The following is a 15,366-nucleotide window of genomic DNA, read 5'->3' on the forward strand; positions in this document are numbered from 1 at the left end:
TTTTGTTGTTTTTTTTTTAAGATTTTATTTATTTATTTGACAGAGAGATCACAAGCAGGCAGAGAGGCAGGCAGAGAAAGAGGAGGAAGCAGGCTCCCCGCTGAGCAGAGAGCCCGATGCGGGGCTCGATCCCAGGACTCCGAGATCAGACCTGAGCCGAAGGCAGCGGCTTAACCCACTGAGCCACCCAGGCGCCCCTTTTGTTTTGGTTTTAAAGTAATCTCTACACGCAATGTGGGGCTTCAACTCATGACCCCCAAATCAAGAGTCTCATGCTCTTTCACTGAGCCAGCCTGCACAGCCTGCAGTGATAATAAGTCTCTATGTTTAAATTTTAGAATTAGACACTGTTTCCATAGGAGTGCAGATTTACGGCTCCGTCTCCTCTCGAACAAGGCAAATAAAGTGCCTCAGGATATTGCTAATTGATAACTAAATTTTACCATGACACAAAACTTTGCTTAAGTAAACCTCCTGTTTTTTTGCCACGGATGTAGAGTTATGGATATAAGCAATTGTCTTGGGCTTAGGTACTGCTGTTTTTTTTCCTGTGTGATCCTGGACGAGTCATTTAACAACCGATTCAAATATCCATTCTTCATCCATGGGGTGCCACTGACACCTGCCTCATTGTGAGAATTAACTGAGCAAATATACGTGAAAACACCTCACTTCATGTGGTATCTAGTAGGAGTAAAATAAATGTTCATAAATGTTCTCTTCCCATTAAAATTGCTGCTCTTTGCTGGCAAAATTGTTGTATTTATAAAATGTGCTTGGTAGGGGCGCCTGGGTGGCTCAGTGGGTTAAATCCTCTGCCTTCGGCTCAGGTCATGATCTCAGGGTCCTGGAATCGAGCCCCGCATCGGGCTCTCTGCTGAGCAGGGAACCTGCTTCCCTCTCTCTCTCTGCCTGCCTCTCTGCCTACTTGTGATCTCTGTCAAATAAATAAATAAAATCTTAAAAAAAAAATGTGCTTAGTAATGAGAACTAAGGTTTTAAAATGGTTTGAATGAATGCTGGCTGACTGAACTCTACCAATTAATAGTATTTATTGTATGTGGGGAGTAGGAAAGCAGGAGTCGATTTCAGCACAGTGATGGAATGGCAGTTCTGGTGCATCCTAGACGGAAGGCTATTTTTGTGGCTGCTGCCCTACAAACAAAATGGGCTTTGGTCTTGCTTTTGTTTGCATATATTGATCTTGGATGATGGGGAGAATGCAAGAATATCTGCTCTTGCTTTTAAATCATTTTATATTTTGGTGAGAAGAAATTCCCAGGGTGGCTAATATCTCATGCCCTTTAATCCCTATAAGCTGTTAGTTAAGACCAGGATGTTATTTAACTAAAGATGCAGGTACCAAAAACATTTTAGGATTCTTTAGCTCCACAGGAAAGATCAGGTTCTTTTATCCTGGCATGATGCTCCCCCAAGCCCCTGGAAAGTTCAAATATCAATGTCTCTTCTCACCAGAATAAGGATCTAAAGTCTTTGCTATTTTTGGTAGCGGGGAAATAAGGGCTAACCCATGTGTAGCTCTTGTCAGTTTACAATGCGCTTACACATACATTTTCGTATTTGATCTGTGCAACACCCTCAGAAGGGAGTAGAAGTGAGAAGGTAGAGGTCCCAAGACAATAGTGAGTTGCCCAAGGTTACACTGCTAATAAGGGATAACCTGAGGCTTAAACCCAAGCTTTATGATTCTAAATCTAAGGCTCTTGCACTCTTCTGTGTTCTTTTGCCCCTCATAAATAAACAGACCCATCTAATATCTTATTGCTAGATATGGAAGTCAATCAAAGCAGGTGGATTCTAAAACTTTTTTTTTTTAAAGATTTTATTTATTTATTTGACGGAGAGAGATCACAAGTAGACAGAGAGGCAGGCAGAGAGAGAGAGAGAGAGAGAGAGGGAAGCAGGCTCCCCGCCGAGCAGAGAGCCCGATGCGGGACTCGATCCCAGGACCCTGAGATCATGACCTGAGCCGAAGGCAGCGGCTTAACCCACTGAGCCACCCAGGCGCCCCCTAAAACTTTTTTTTAAAAGATTTTATTTATCTCTGTGAGTGAGAGAACACAGGTGTGCATGTGTGTGAGAGAGAGCATGGATGGGGGAGGGGCAAAGGGAGAGGGAGAAGCAGGCTTCCTGCTGAGCAGGGAGCTCAATGTGAGACTAGATCCCAGGACCCTGAGATCATGACCTGAGCCGAAGGCAGATGCTTAACTGACTGAGCCACCCGGGCACCCCTAAAACTTTTTAAAAATTGTGTATATATTTATTTATTTGACAGGGAGAGAGAGAGAGAGCACATTGGTGAGCATGAGTCAAGGGAGGGAGAGAAAGAGGGAAAGAATCCCAAGCAGTTTCTGTGCTGAGCATGAAGCCCAGGACTTGGGGCTCAATCCCAGAGCCCTGAGATCATGACCTAAGCCAAAAGTGATAGTCCAGCACTTAACTGACTGAGTCACACAGACATTTAGGGAAAAAAATTCCTAATGTGGAGCTTCACCAACTTTTAGTCCGAGACTCTGGATCTCTTACATGTCATTGTGTTGGTCCCAATTTGTCTTTATTTTGGAACGCTAAAATAATGTGAAGTGTTTTGTTCTAAAACAAATACGTACATATGGAGAGATGAAAAAAAATACAGTTAATAGTGATAAATGCCATGTGAAGTTTTTGGGTTTTGGAGGGTTTGCTTTTTTAAAAATTTTTATTTTTTTAAAGATTTTATTTATTTATTTGAGAGAGAGAGAGAGCACAAGCAGGGGGAGCAGCAGAGGGAGAGGGAGAAGCAGGCTCTCCACTGAGCAGGGAGCCTGATGTGGGGCATGATTCCAGGATGCTGGGATCACGACCTGACCGAAGGCAGATGCTTAGCCAATTGAGCCACCCAAACACACCTGTTTTGTTTTGCTTTGTTTTTTTTAAAGGTTATTTATTTGAGAGAGAGTGCATGAGTGAGGGGAATGGGGAAGGCAGAGGGAAAGGGAGAGAATCTTAAGCAGACTCTGCACTGAGTGTGAAGCCCAGTGCAGGGCTCAATCTCACAACCCAGAGATCATGACCTGAGCCAAAATCAAAAGTCTGATGCTTAACCAACTGACCCACCCAGGTGCCCCTGCCATGTGAAGTTTTCAATTGAAAATACTTTGTAAATATTAGAAAGCATATTGCCCAAGAAGTACACTTTGAGATAAAGGTCAGTTTAAAAGAAGACGTCCTCTATCAATCATTCAGTCAACAATATAAAGTCAATAGCTGGGGTGCCTGGGTGGCTCAGTTGGTTAAGCATATGCCTTTGGCTCAGGTCATGATCTCAGGGTCCTGGGATCAAGCCCCACATTGGGCTCCCTGCTCAGTGGGGAGCTTGCTTCTCCTTCTCCCACTCCCTCTGCATGTGTATGTGCTCTCTGTCTCTGTCAAATAAATAAAATCTTAAAAAAAAATCAATAGGATACTAGAAAGAATGAGAAGCACTCTGTTCTCAGGAAGCTCATAGTTAGGTTAACATTCTGTGTACACTGTATAATAAAACTTTGTAAACCCATGGGCACATTTCTGTTTCATGGCAAAAAAGCATTTTAATAAATAGCTTCTAAGAAATCAGTTCATTTGGCCAGTGAACTTAGATTTTACCACCTAAATTATCCTGAGCCACAGTCAGAGTGTGTAAGTGCAATCCTAGCATGCTTTGTACTTCCCAGAAAATCATAAATCTATCTGTTTTCCAGTTTCTGTATAGAGGTCCTAAATTTGAACTTAAACCATAAGGGCCATTAACTGGTAAAACCCATAGCAACTAATAACTTAGAATCATAGAAAAGTAAAGTCAGTAGACCTTGAACTTTTTTGTTCATGCTATCCATACTGTACTCTGAAATGTAAAGTGTTACACGTTTCTTTTTACATTATTATTTACTCTGGGTATTATGTGCAAATTGTGGAATTTCAAATTTAAGTGGGCCAGGAGATCACAGAACTCTTCAGTGGCAGAACGAGGACTGAAACCCAGGTTTGCTGATAGTCCAGCCTAGCTTTCTCTTTTCCTGCTGGAATTCCTAATATAACATTCAAGAAACATTTAATCGTGATCTTAAAATTTTACTTGAGGTCTCTTTATTCAATGGTGGATGCATCTAAAATTTTTCCTTATTGTATGAGTTTACTCTGCCTTTGTATCTTCTAAGGCTTATTTTTACTTTGACTAGATATGACGGATCAGGAGCGCCTGGGTGGCTCAGTCAGTTAAGTGTCTGCCTTCAGCTCAGGTCAGGATTCCAGAGTCCTGGGATCAAGCCCCGTGTTGGGTGCTCCCTTCTCAGAGATAGTCTGCTTCTCCGTCTCCCTCTACCCTCCCTCTACGTGTGCGCTCTCTCTCACTCGCTCACTCTCTCAAATAAAATATTTTAAAAAGATATAACTGATTATTCATACTTTAAAAAATTACTTATGACACGGACTTAAAAATATATAATTTTTAAGACTTTCTACTCAGCTACAGAGAAAGCATTGGTTTCTGAGCTGTTGGTTCTTCAGCAGTGACAATGAAAATATGTTTCCACTTCAAAACAAACACCATTAGATATAGCTTCCTGGCTTATCACACCTGCCTTTTCTGCTCTCAGGGCTGTCTTGAGGCACCTGAGGGGTAGGTGTAGAAGCACTTTGAAAACCATAAAGTGCCATAACAATATGTTGTATGCATGCATTCATGTGTGAATCTTCTGATTAATCGTATACTTGAGACTGTTTGTTAAACGACATTTTGCTGCAAGAGTTTATAGATTGGGATAGGCCAAATGTTTGACTGGGTCACGGAAAACATTTAAATCCAGCAAGGCTTGCTGGTAGTCAAATCATAGAGTGGGTGCGTGCTAGGAAATAAGGCTGGAGTGTTGGTACCTTAGAATGTGAATAGAAACAACAGATTCGAACATTTTCTTTGCTTAGTATCTAGCCTATTTGTTCTTTCATCAGTATTTTTTGAGCACCTAGTAAAGACTAGGCATAGTTTTAGACATCACTGATGTTCACAATAAGTAAGACAAGGTACTGCTATCCCCCAGGAGTTTACAGGGGAAGATAGTTATAGACAAGGTATAACATAGGATAATAGATGTTTCTGTTTTGTAATCTACCACATAACTTACCTTTCCAAGAAAGGTATAACCTTGGTTAGATTTTTAAAAAATTTAAATGTATTAATATTCTCATGATCAACTTTTTAAACTTTAAAAAATATTATAAAATATATACTTAAAATATTTTGAGATATGTAACAAACTATATTTTTAAATGTATAAATTATCATTTATATATATTGAATCTTAGTTATATTTAATATTCAGTTACATTTGTTTTGTATATATTTATATTTAGATAATCTTAATTACCTAAAATGAATCTTTTCTACTTGGTGAGCCATCTGAACATTCCCTATCTGGCTGCATTACTGTTAGAGAGCTCTTCAAGGAAGGCACAGCTGTCACTTTGATGTTTGGTGCTAGTATTTCTTCAGAGCAGAAACCTGACTTTGAATCCTAGCTCTGGCAGATAGTAACTGTGGAACTTATTTGTGCCTCAGTTTCAATGTCTGTGAAATGGAAATAAAGATAATACCTAACTCATCATTGTGAGAAGTGAATGAGTTAATACATAGGAGAGAGCTTAGGTGAGTGTCTGGCATACATTTAAAACTGTATAAATGCCATCAGCAGCTATCATTGTCACTGTTATTGTTACTATTTGGCAGAATAATGTGAGGAAGCTTAAGAATGGACTTTCTCAAGCTTGAAAATTGCTCAAAACTAAAGGTAGAAAGATAAAAAGATGGGAAAGAAGGGAGCTAAACCTTTGTTGATCATCAGCTATGTGCATGGCAGTGACCTCATATTTACCTACCTTTTCATTTAGTCCTTACACCAGTGCCCTGAAGTATATTAGAAAACAAGCTCAAATTAGGAAACTTGCATAAGGTCTTGTCCAAGTAAATGGACAACACGATGATAACTGGTCTTTGCTATTCTGCATCCTGTACTCTTGCCTTGCAGGACACTAGAAAACGTGAGAATTCATCAGGTTTCACTAGGAGGTAAGCTTGAAATTTGCTTGTTAGGGACTTTATTTTTAATGACCATTTAAAGGATGTCATCACCATTTTTAGTTTCTTCCTACTGTAACGATTTGTTTTATGTACCTGTAATTCCATCCCTCCCATTCAAAAATACATTGCAATAGTTTAAATGATGTAAGTGGAACCTAGATGGCACATATTTGGACACACAGAGTCTTAGTAATAGTTTTCAGAATTAAGCTGGATTATAATCTCCCAATTTTCAAGATCACTGTTGTAATTATTGAAGTCCTTACTCCTGAAGTTAATAGCTATTCCATAGGGCTTTTAAGCCTAAATTCCATGTAGCTACATATCCTAGGTACTGATCCTTTTTTTGAATTTATAAATAAAATTCATGAAATTGCTTTTCTTTTGCTGTTTATTAGCCCAACCTTACGAATTGTTTCCTCTGTAGGTAATAGAGAAGAGGAAACCTAATCAATGGCTGTGGAATGATATGGAAGAAGATGGAAAAAAACTTGTTTAATGGGTAAGAAATAAAACTATAATAAAAAGATTATTGAAAATTATTCTTAATAGTGTTATGTATGGCCAGTCTGTAATAAGTGGCCAAGGTTGGTATTCCATTAGGGTGAATGATCAGTCACTATATTTGTCTTATCCCAAGTCTGAACTTTCATCATCTGCTTCCTTCTTGCCATTGTGAATTTCTCAGTACTATGAGTTAGCTTAAGCTAAGAGGGGACACAGCTCTTTTTGAAGATAAAAGTAGGATCTGGAGTTCAGCAACCATACTAAAATCCAGGTTTGGGGTAGGTTTTGAAGCTTATTGGTGGTTGGATTCTCATTTTCCAAATCCTGCCAGCTGCTGTGATGTTAGGCTTTACTCTGATGATCCTGTTCATTTAGGCAAGTGCAGGTTGTGCCAATGGAATGCCACAGAAAGCCTGATGTAACATGTGACTAAATTTATGAGATATGAAATGTTTTAATACTACAAGTCCATACGTTCTTATTGTCAATAATTCAAACATTATAGATAACCAAAACTCTCTCCCTAAAACTTAGCCCCCTTCCAGGGTGTAGAATGTATGATACATTTTCGTGCAACCTTCTTTGCCTAATGATTAAAAAGTTGGGTTTGGAAGCCAGACTGTTTTTGACTAGGCATCCATTAACTTAACATTTGAGCAACTAAATTTCTTTATGACCTTAATTCCTTGGTTATAAGTGGGGACAGTAAAATTTCTGTCTCATCGTGATGTTGAGGATTAATTGGATAATACATCTAAAAACCTTGGAAAAATGCCTGAAACATAGTGTTGAATAAATGTTAGCTGTAATTTTCGTATGTATTCTAGTTAGCATTTTTTTTTTATAGCACAAACACATTTATTTACTAACCAAAGGGATGATCCTAATTAAATCAACACTTTGAAATAGTTGCATGTAAAATGTTTGTGATAAAGATAACTAACACGGTAATGGAAAAAAAAAAAAAGCAGTATGGAGATTTGCTCATTGAACTGAGCTTGTTCATCCTCACAGCTAATTCCTATCCAAAATGATGATGGAATTTTTACTCTACTTTTTCATAGACCCGAGTACAGGTGACATTGTTCATGACGCATTCCACCACTAATTTCCCATTTTCCAATTTTCTTGTGATTGTGCTTTCCTTCCCATCCCATTCCTGATGTTGAACCAATGCGCCATCTGTGAAGTTGCAGACCGTCTGAGTTTTTCTGCCATCAGCTGTAGTTTCTTCAAACTTCTCTCCCAGGTTACATGAAAACTGGGTTGTTTTCAAAGTGCTCTCAGTTTTTATGGTGAGGTTTTTGCCATCAGAAGAGATGATACAATCTGGTTTGGCCATTGCACCCATTTTTCGCAGAGCCATTCCCACTCCTACTTCCTTCATGTATTCGTCAAAGCCTTTGCTCTCCACTAAGCGCCATCTTCCTACCAGTTGCTGAATGGTGGCCATGGTGGGCGCGGGCGGGCGGGCCGAGCGAGCAGAGCAGAGCAGGGCGTTGGGAGCTTGGCTTGTCTCTAGTTAGCATTTTTATGTGCCAGCCCTCCACAGATGAATCTTTTTTTCTCACATACTGTAGGAGTTAAACCATCTTGGATAAGGTTAACCCTGGTGGTAAGGATTTTTTTTTTTTTTAAAGATCTTATTTATTTATTTGACAGACAGAGATCGCAAGTAGGCAGAGAGGCAGGCAGAGAAAGAGAGGGAAGCAGGCTATCCGCCGAGCAGAGAGCCCGATGCGGGATTCGATCCCAGGACCCTGGGATCATGACCTGAGCTGAAGGCAGAGGCTTTAACCCACTGAGCCACCCAGGCGCCCCGGGTGGCAGGATTTTTAAATGTTCATGCAAGGTTCTTTTTGGTTTAAGCTTTGATTGTCTCAGAGTATGCTGCTAGGCTTGTTGGTGAGAACAGAGTTCTACACCTTCAGCTCTTACTGCATACTTCATGGTGTATAAATGATGCTTACAAATATGCATGAGTAGAGACTATCTTCTGGCTGTGATAGTTTTATCTTGCCCATAGAAGTATCATGTTAAAGCAGGATGCACAGTTCTCTTGTTTCTAATAGGTATGTCAAACTTTTCTGTTAAGATTCCTTCAGTCTTGGGGCACCCCAAGACCAGTCTTTTTAAATTTTTTTTTTCTTGTTTCACAGAATTGTAATAATTATGAAATGTCTTTGATATCTTTTCCATGGCTTGTCGGCACTTTCTTACCTGTTTTTAGGAAGGGAGGCCACTAAGACAGTCATCTCTTCTTAATATTTTCCTTCTTATTGTCCTGGGGCTTTATTAGATTATTATGGAATATTCTCTCTGTCGGGACTATTTTAGAAAACTAATATATATAAACAGAAGTTAACATTTACTGAATACTTCTTATGTGTCAGGCTCTGCTTTAAGTGCTTTACTTACTCATTATCTCTTTTAATCCTATCATCTACTTATGAGGCAGATACTGTTATTATCTTCATTTTAAAAGCTGAGGAAGCTGAGGCACAGATTAAGTAACTTGCCCAAAGTCACATTGCAAGTGGCAGTTCTCAGATTCAAACCTAGATCTCTGTTCCAGAGCCTGTAACTGCTGGCCTAGTAGTAAACTCACTTAAAGGTTTGTTAAGGTGGGGTGTAAATTTAAATAGAATGATAAAGCCAAATATTTCCTGAAAAAGCACCATAAACTAATCTGATTTTATTGTCTGTGGGAAGGAAAATGTGAAAATCATGTATCTTCTTAAGTATGGGAAAAAATGATGATGTGAGATGATTATTCATAAATAATTGTTTGTCTCGGACCATCCTTAAATGAATACAGCTGTTCTGCTTCTTTATGAATCATTTTCAGTAGATAGAAAATCACGTGCACCTAGCTCAGGACCAGCATGTATGTGTTTAAAAGGGACTAGAATGAGTTGATTTGTAGATTGCCATTTAGCTGCTATTTGTAGAAATGGGCTCTCAGAAAGATTGAACTGTGCAGTAGTTTGGAACTGATTAGTGATTGGAAATTGTTCTTTTGTCCTGTTAAATAATATTTGAATGACAGCAGAAAATTATGCAAGGAAAGAAAGGCAGGAGAAAGGTGACTTACGGGTCTTATAATTAGAATGCCACTTAGAAGTAATGGTCTAAAAAGTCAATGTTCATTAACCATCGACACTTGTTTAGGAACTGGAAGGAGTTATAGTACATGGTTTTTGTTCTGGGCTATGTCTTGTCTTGTCAGAGAGAAGCATTGGCTTTTTTTCCCTTCATGTAGCCATTCATTCCCGGTTGAAATAGTAAAGTACAAAGGGTAGGCAACATTTAAAATAACAACAGCACTGATAAAATGTTTTGGCTTTCTTTAAAGTGTGGCCACACGTGGTCAGCAATGTTTTCCTCTCTCCTCTCCATCTTTTTAAATTCCCATTTCCTGTCTGAGAATCCCTTCTAAGTGTTGATCAAAATTATGGCTTTTAGCATACATCTCTTTTACAAGTGTCTTAAAGAGTGGCTCATTGACCCCTGAGACTCTTTCAGGAGTCAAAACTGTGTTCATAATTACACTAAAACATTACTTGCTTACGGGGTATGTAGCGGAGTTTTCCAAAGGCTACATGATTTGTAACCATGTGAATACAGAAAAGGCTAGGAGAATCTAGCTGTCTTCCTTAATCCAGACATTGAAAAGATCTTCAGAAATGTGAAGTAAGACCACTCTTCTCTAGATTTGCAATGAGAAGCACTAAGGTTTGTTTCTATGTTAGAGTGTAACAGTGGGGGTACCTGGGTGTCTCAGTTGGTTAATCAGCTGCCTTTTGGCTCAGGTCATGATCCCAGGGTCTTGGGATCAAGCCCCACTTTGGTCTTCCTCCTCAGCAGGGAGCCTCTTTCTCCTTCTCCCTCTGCTGTTCCTCTTGCTTGCTGCTCTCTCACTCACTCACTCTGTCAAATAAATAAATAAAATCTTAAAAAAAAAAAAAAGAATGTAACAGTGACCCCAATCTAGGCGAGAGAGTCATGGTGCTTCTGTCTAGTGATTGAGTGGATTGTGACTGGTCACAGGCAGTGCCCACCACACAGCACCTCCGTGTACATTCCTAGGGACATCCTGATAGACTGAGGCTATGTCTCCTGGTCTAGAGAGGTGAAACTTTGCTCCTTTTTCATAATTGTGCTAGAGGGGTCTATTCCAGATTATAAGGAGCTGTGGAAATCTAGAGAAGGAGAGCTTGACTTTAAGTAGGAACACCATACAATCTTGACAGTGACCCCACTGATATGTGCCGTATTTGGAGTTTTCCTTGTATTGGTTGCTCCCAACCTTGGGAGGACCAAAGGGACCTTTCAGGACAGCCTTTTATTGACTGTATTAATTGAGCATCTCCTATGTTCCAGCTATGTTCTAGGGGCTGGAAATAAGTCAGTGCACAAAAGAAAAACAAAAACACCTCTGTCCTCATGGGGCTTCCACTCCAGCTTTGGAGTCCTTTGCTGTAGTCCCAGCTCCCTCTTCAGGGGACTCTGAGTTGGTGATGGCTGCTGTGGTGCTCATACCTCTGTGTCTTGAGCACTGACTGGTATTGCTAAGTGGCTAGCTGCTGAGGATAGAGTGGAAGCTGCTTGACATTTTGTGATTTTTATTATTATTATTTTTTTAAAAAGTACCAAATGGCTGGGAATTTTCAAATCATACGTGGAACAATAAAGGTAGCCTATCTAGTCACCCTTATTGTGGCTATTTTAATCTTGTTTTGTTTTCAAGTTAGTGCCACTTTTGTCGAGAAATTTAACTTAAAATAATTAGGGACGCCTGAGTGGCTCAGTTGGTTAAGCAGCTGCCTTCGGCTCGGGTCATGATCCCGGCGTCCTGGGATCGAGTCCCGTATCGGGCTCCTTGCTCGGCGGGGAGCCTGCTTCTCCCTCTGCCTCTGCCTGACATTCTGTCTGCCTGTGCTTGCTCTCTCTCCCTCTCTCTCTCTGACAAATAAATAAATAAAATCTTAAAAAAAAAATAACTTAAAATAATTAAATACCAACTAATGTTAAATTTATTCTAATTGTTTTTCATTATTTGAAGAAAAATGTTCATACATGTGTGAGATTTTCCTTGCCTGGTGAGTTGCTCCCAAGACCCTATAATTTGTTTAATAGACTTTTATACAGAAAGAGATTACTTGGCTCATTAGATTGAGTCATTTAATAATGACTTGAAGGTTAACTAATGCGGCCATCAGACTCTTGCTCACCGGCTGGACGTCTATCACATCACCAAATTCAGTCATTTCCAAATGCAGACAAGTGGGAATATCATTAGAATATTAATGAAAAAAGAAAGTGACATTCAAAACGTGAATGCCACAATTGTCTCTAAAGATAATTTTAATTTTAAGATATGCTTCTTGGGGCACCTGGGTAGCTCAGTGGGTTAAAGCCTCTGCCTTCAGCTTAGGTCATGATCCCAGGGTCCTGGGATCGAGTCCTGCATCGGGCTCTCTGCTCAGCGGGGAGCCTGCTTCCCTTCCTCCCTCTCTATGCCTGCCTCTCTGCCTACTTGTGATCTCTGTCTGTCAAATAAATAAATAAAAATCTTTGAAAAAAGATACACTTCTTTTTTTTTTTTTTAAACATTTTATTTATTTATTTGACAGAGATCACAAGTAGGCAGAGAAGCAGGCAGAGAGAGAGGAGGAAGCAGGCTCTCCACGGAGCAGAGAGCCCGATGCGGGGCTCGATCCCAGGACCCCGGGATCACGACCCGAGCCAAAGGCAGAGGCCTTAACCCACTGAGCCACCCAGGTGCCCCAAAGATACACTTCTTTTTTTTTTTAAAGATTTTATTTATTTATTTGACAGAGAGAAATCACAAGTAAGCAGAGAGGCAGGCAGAGAGAGAGGAGGAAGCAGGCTCCCTGCTGAGCAGAAAGCCCGATGTGGGGCTCGAACCCAGGACCTGGGATCATGACCTGAGCCGAAGGCAGCGGCTTAATCCACTGAGCCACCCAGGCGCCCCAAAGATACACTTCTTAATAGAAGCTCTTTTTTTTTAAATGGGGTGGCATTGTGGCCCTCCCTTTATTGAAGGTGTTAAAGGAGCTTTTTATTTATTTTATTTTTTAAAAAATATTTTATTTATTTATTTGACAGAGATTATAAGTAGGCAGAGAGGCAGGCAGAGAGAGAGGAGGAAGCAGGCTCCCTGCTGAGCAGAGAGCCTGATGTGGGGCTCGATCTCAGGACATTGGGATCATGACCCGAGCCAAAGGCAGGCTTTAACCCACTGAGCCACCCAGGCGCCCCTGGTGTGAGTAACATTTAAATTTTAGTATCCCCTTGTCTGTTACACTTCCCATTCTTCTGTTTGCTTACCAGAGTCCAAAATTTTGATACTTCTCATGTACTATTCTATCATCTCCCACTCTTTCTGTCCTCATGAATTTATGCTCTTTATTACCCTTTGCTGTGATTTTATTGGGATTTTGAGAGAAAAGGAAATAAAAGTGTATTCATTCTGCCATGTTTTACTGGGAACCCATGTTCTAACATGTATTATTGAGTGCGTGCAGCATACCAGGAATTGTGTTAGACACTTGTCTTTTCTCTAATTCAAAAATCCCTTCAAATTTTCTATTGAGGTTAGAATATTCATTCACATTAGTGCTATTCACCTGTTATTTTTTGAGCACCTTCTATACGCTAGGCACTATCACAAAAAGCACTTCCTTCAATCATCAGATTTACTCTAATGCATATAGGTAGTATACCTCATTTTAATGAATATGGAGACAAATTTAAAGTCACAGGCCCAGTAAAAAGTAATGTTGGGTTTAGGATAGGATTTTAAAATAAATATTCTTTCTGTATATCAACTATCTATTGGATATTAGATAACCATTGTGGGTTTTTGTTTTTTTTTTTTTTCCTTAAATGTAAGCTCTGCGCCCTGTGTGGGGCTTGAGCTCATGATCCCAAGATCAGGAGTTGCATGCTCTATTGACTGAGCCAAGTAGATACACAAACCATTATAGATTTTTAAGCAGGGGAACGCAGTATAGGATGAAAATGCTGTTTTTGTATAATATAGTGATAATATTTAAGATACATAATAGATCTGGGGCGCCTGGGTGGCTCAGTGGGTTAGGCCTCTGCATTCAGCTTGGGTCATGGTCTCAGGGTCCTGGGATCGAGCCCTGCGTCCAGCTGTCTGCTCTGCAGGGAGCCTGCTTCCCGCCTCTCTCTCTGCCTTCCTCTCTGCCTGCTTGTGACCTCTCTTTCTGTCAAATAAATAAATAAAATCTTAAAAACAACAACAACAACAACAACATAATAGATCTAAAAAGATAGGAAGCATCAACTAGCACTTAAAGCAGTAATGAATGGCCTGCAGTGTTAAGGGCCTAGATTTGGAGGGGAGAGAGCAGTAGCAATGAGGAAGGTAATTAGGTTTAAGAAGCACATGTGTGTGTGTGGGGGGAGTCATTTGAATCCATTCTCTTAAATGAGCTACTATAACAAAGAACTTAGCCCTGTATCTGGTTCTCTCATTTCTGAATATGAATTGGTAGGCTTAGGTAACCAACTTGACTGTGACATTAATAAGGATTCAGAGAGAATGTCAAGTTTTCAAGTCAGGTGAATAGGAGTGCCATATCTAGGACTAAGGTAAGGTGGGAAGAAGTACAAGGGGAAATAAGTAAACTTGAACAACGTATGTGAATGTCATGGTTTTTTTGAAATATGAACATCTGACATGTCTTCTGTCTTTCTTTGTTTCTTGGCATTTTTCTGAATGTCCTGTAATGATATTGTACACTATTACAGAAAGTTGACTTCATTCAGTCACATGATTTGTTGGTTGCAAATAGTATATACCCGTATTTTTCTTTAAAGATTTTATTTATTTATTTGACAGAGAGAGAGAGATATCACAAGTAGGCAGAGAGGCAGGCAGAGAGAAGGAGGGGGAAGCAGGCTCCCTGCCAAGCAGAGAGCCTGATGCGGGACTCGATCCCAGGATCCTGAGATCATGACCTGAGCCGAAGTGAGAGGCTTAACCCACTGAGCCACCCAGGCACCCTATACCCATATTTTTAAGCTAATCTTTAGTATTTTTAAATCTTAATTTGAGGGCCTTTTTTTTTTTCCTTTTTGGAAGCAAGTACTCTGATTTCATTAGCACACAAAGTGTTTTTACAAGGCAATTCTAAAAGACCAGGAACCCTGTGTAAAAGACGTGAATGGACAATTCAGGTAAAGAGGAAAAAAGATCAGTCGTCACCATAATTAAAGACACACACACAAACAAAATATTATTTAATTTAATTTTAATATTTTATTTCAGTAAAAATATTTAAAGATGTGTCAATCCCTAGTACTGGGGGAACACATATTCTCAAATACTACTGATGGGAGGTGAGGGAGAGAGTATAAATCAGTGCATCCTTCTTGGAGGGGAGCTTGATGATATCTATCCAAAATTTAAATCCACATATCCCTTGACACCACAGTTCATCTTCTGCAAATTATCTCATAGACACATTTGCATAAGTGTGTCATGACAGATGCCAGAGAGTACCAATGGTGCATTTTTAAAAATAGCATTAATTCTTCACTCGTAGAAGAGTTAGTTCAATGGATTATGCAGTCCATATCATAGAATATGGTATATAGTCTTTAAAAGAGTGAGATAAAGCCATATGTATGGGAAAATGTCCAAGGCATGTTAAGTTTAAAAAAAAAAGATATGGAATAATATATATGAT

General features: G+C 39.7%; 3 protein-coding genes across 3 annotated transcripts in view; 2 read left to right on the plus strand and 1 right to left on the minus strand.

Moving 5' to 3' along the window:
• MED20 (mediator complex subunit 20) overlaps positions 1–6,594 on the plus strand; it is a 48,664-nt gene extending 42,070 nt beyond the window's left edge. The window contains exon 6 of the mRNA XM_047734369.1: positions 6,540–6,594. The gene's annotated coding sequence lies outside the window, so the exon portion shown is untranslated. The remainder of the gene's footprint in view (positions 1–6,539) is intronic.
• USP49 (ubiquitin specific peptidase 49) overlaps positions 6,538–15,366 on the plus strand; it is a 63,365-nt gene continuing 54,536 nt past the window's right edge. The window contains exon 1 of the mRNA XM_047734340.1: positions 6,538–6,614. The gene's annotated coding sequence lies outside the window, so the exon portion shown is untranslated. The remainder of the gene's footprint in view (positions 6,615–15,366) is intronic.
• Positions 7,464–8,128, minus strand: LOC125102815 (fatty acid-binding protein 5). The gene has a single exon (XM_047734373.1). The coding sequence runs from the start codon at positions 8,070–8,072 to the stop codon at positions 7,665–7,667; it is 408 nt and encodes a 135-aa protein (XP_047590329.1). The 5' UTR covers positions 8,073–8,128; the 3' UTR covers positions 7,464–7,664.

This window comes from Lutra lutra, chromosome 6 (assembly GCF_902655055.1).
Source record: "Lutra lutra chromosome 6, mLutLut1.2, whole genome shotgun sequence".
In the NCBI taxonomy this organism is placed as follows: domain Eukaryota; kingdom Metazoa; phylum Chordata; class Mammalia; order Carnivora; family Mustelidae; genus Lutra; species Lutra lutra.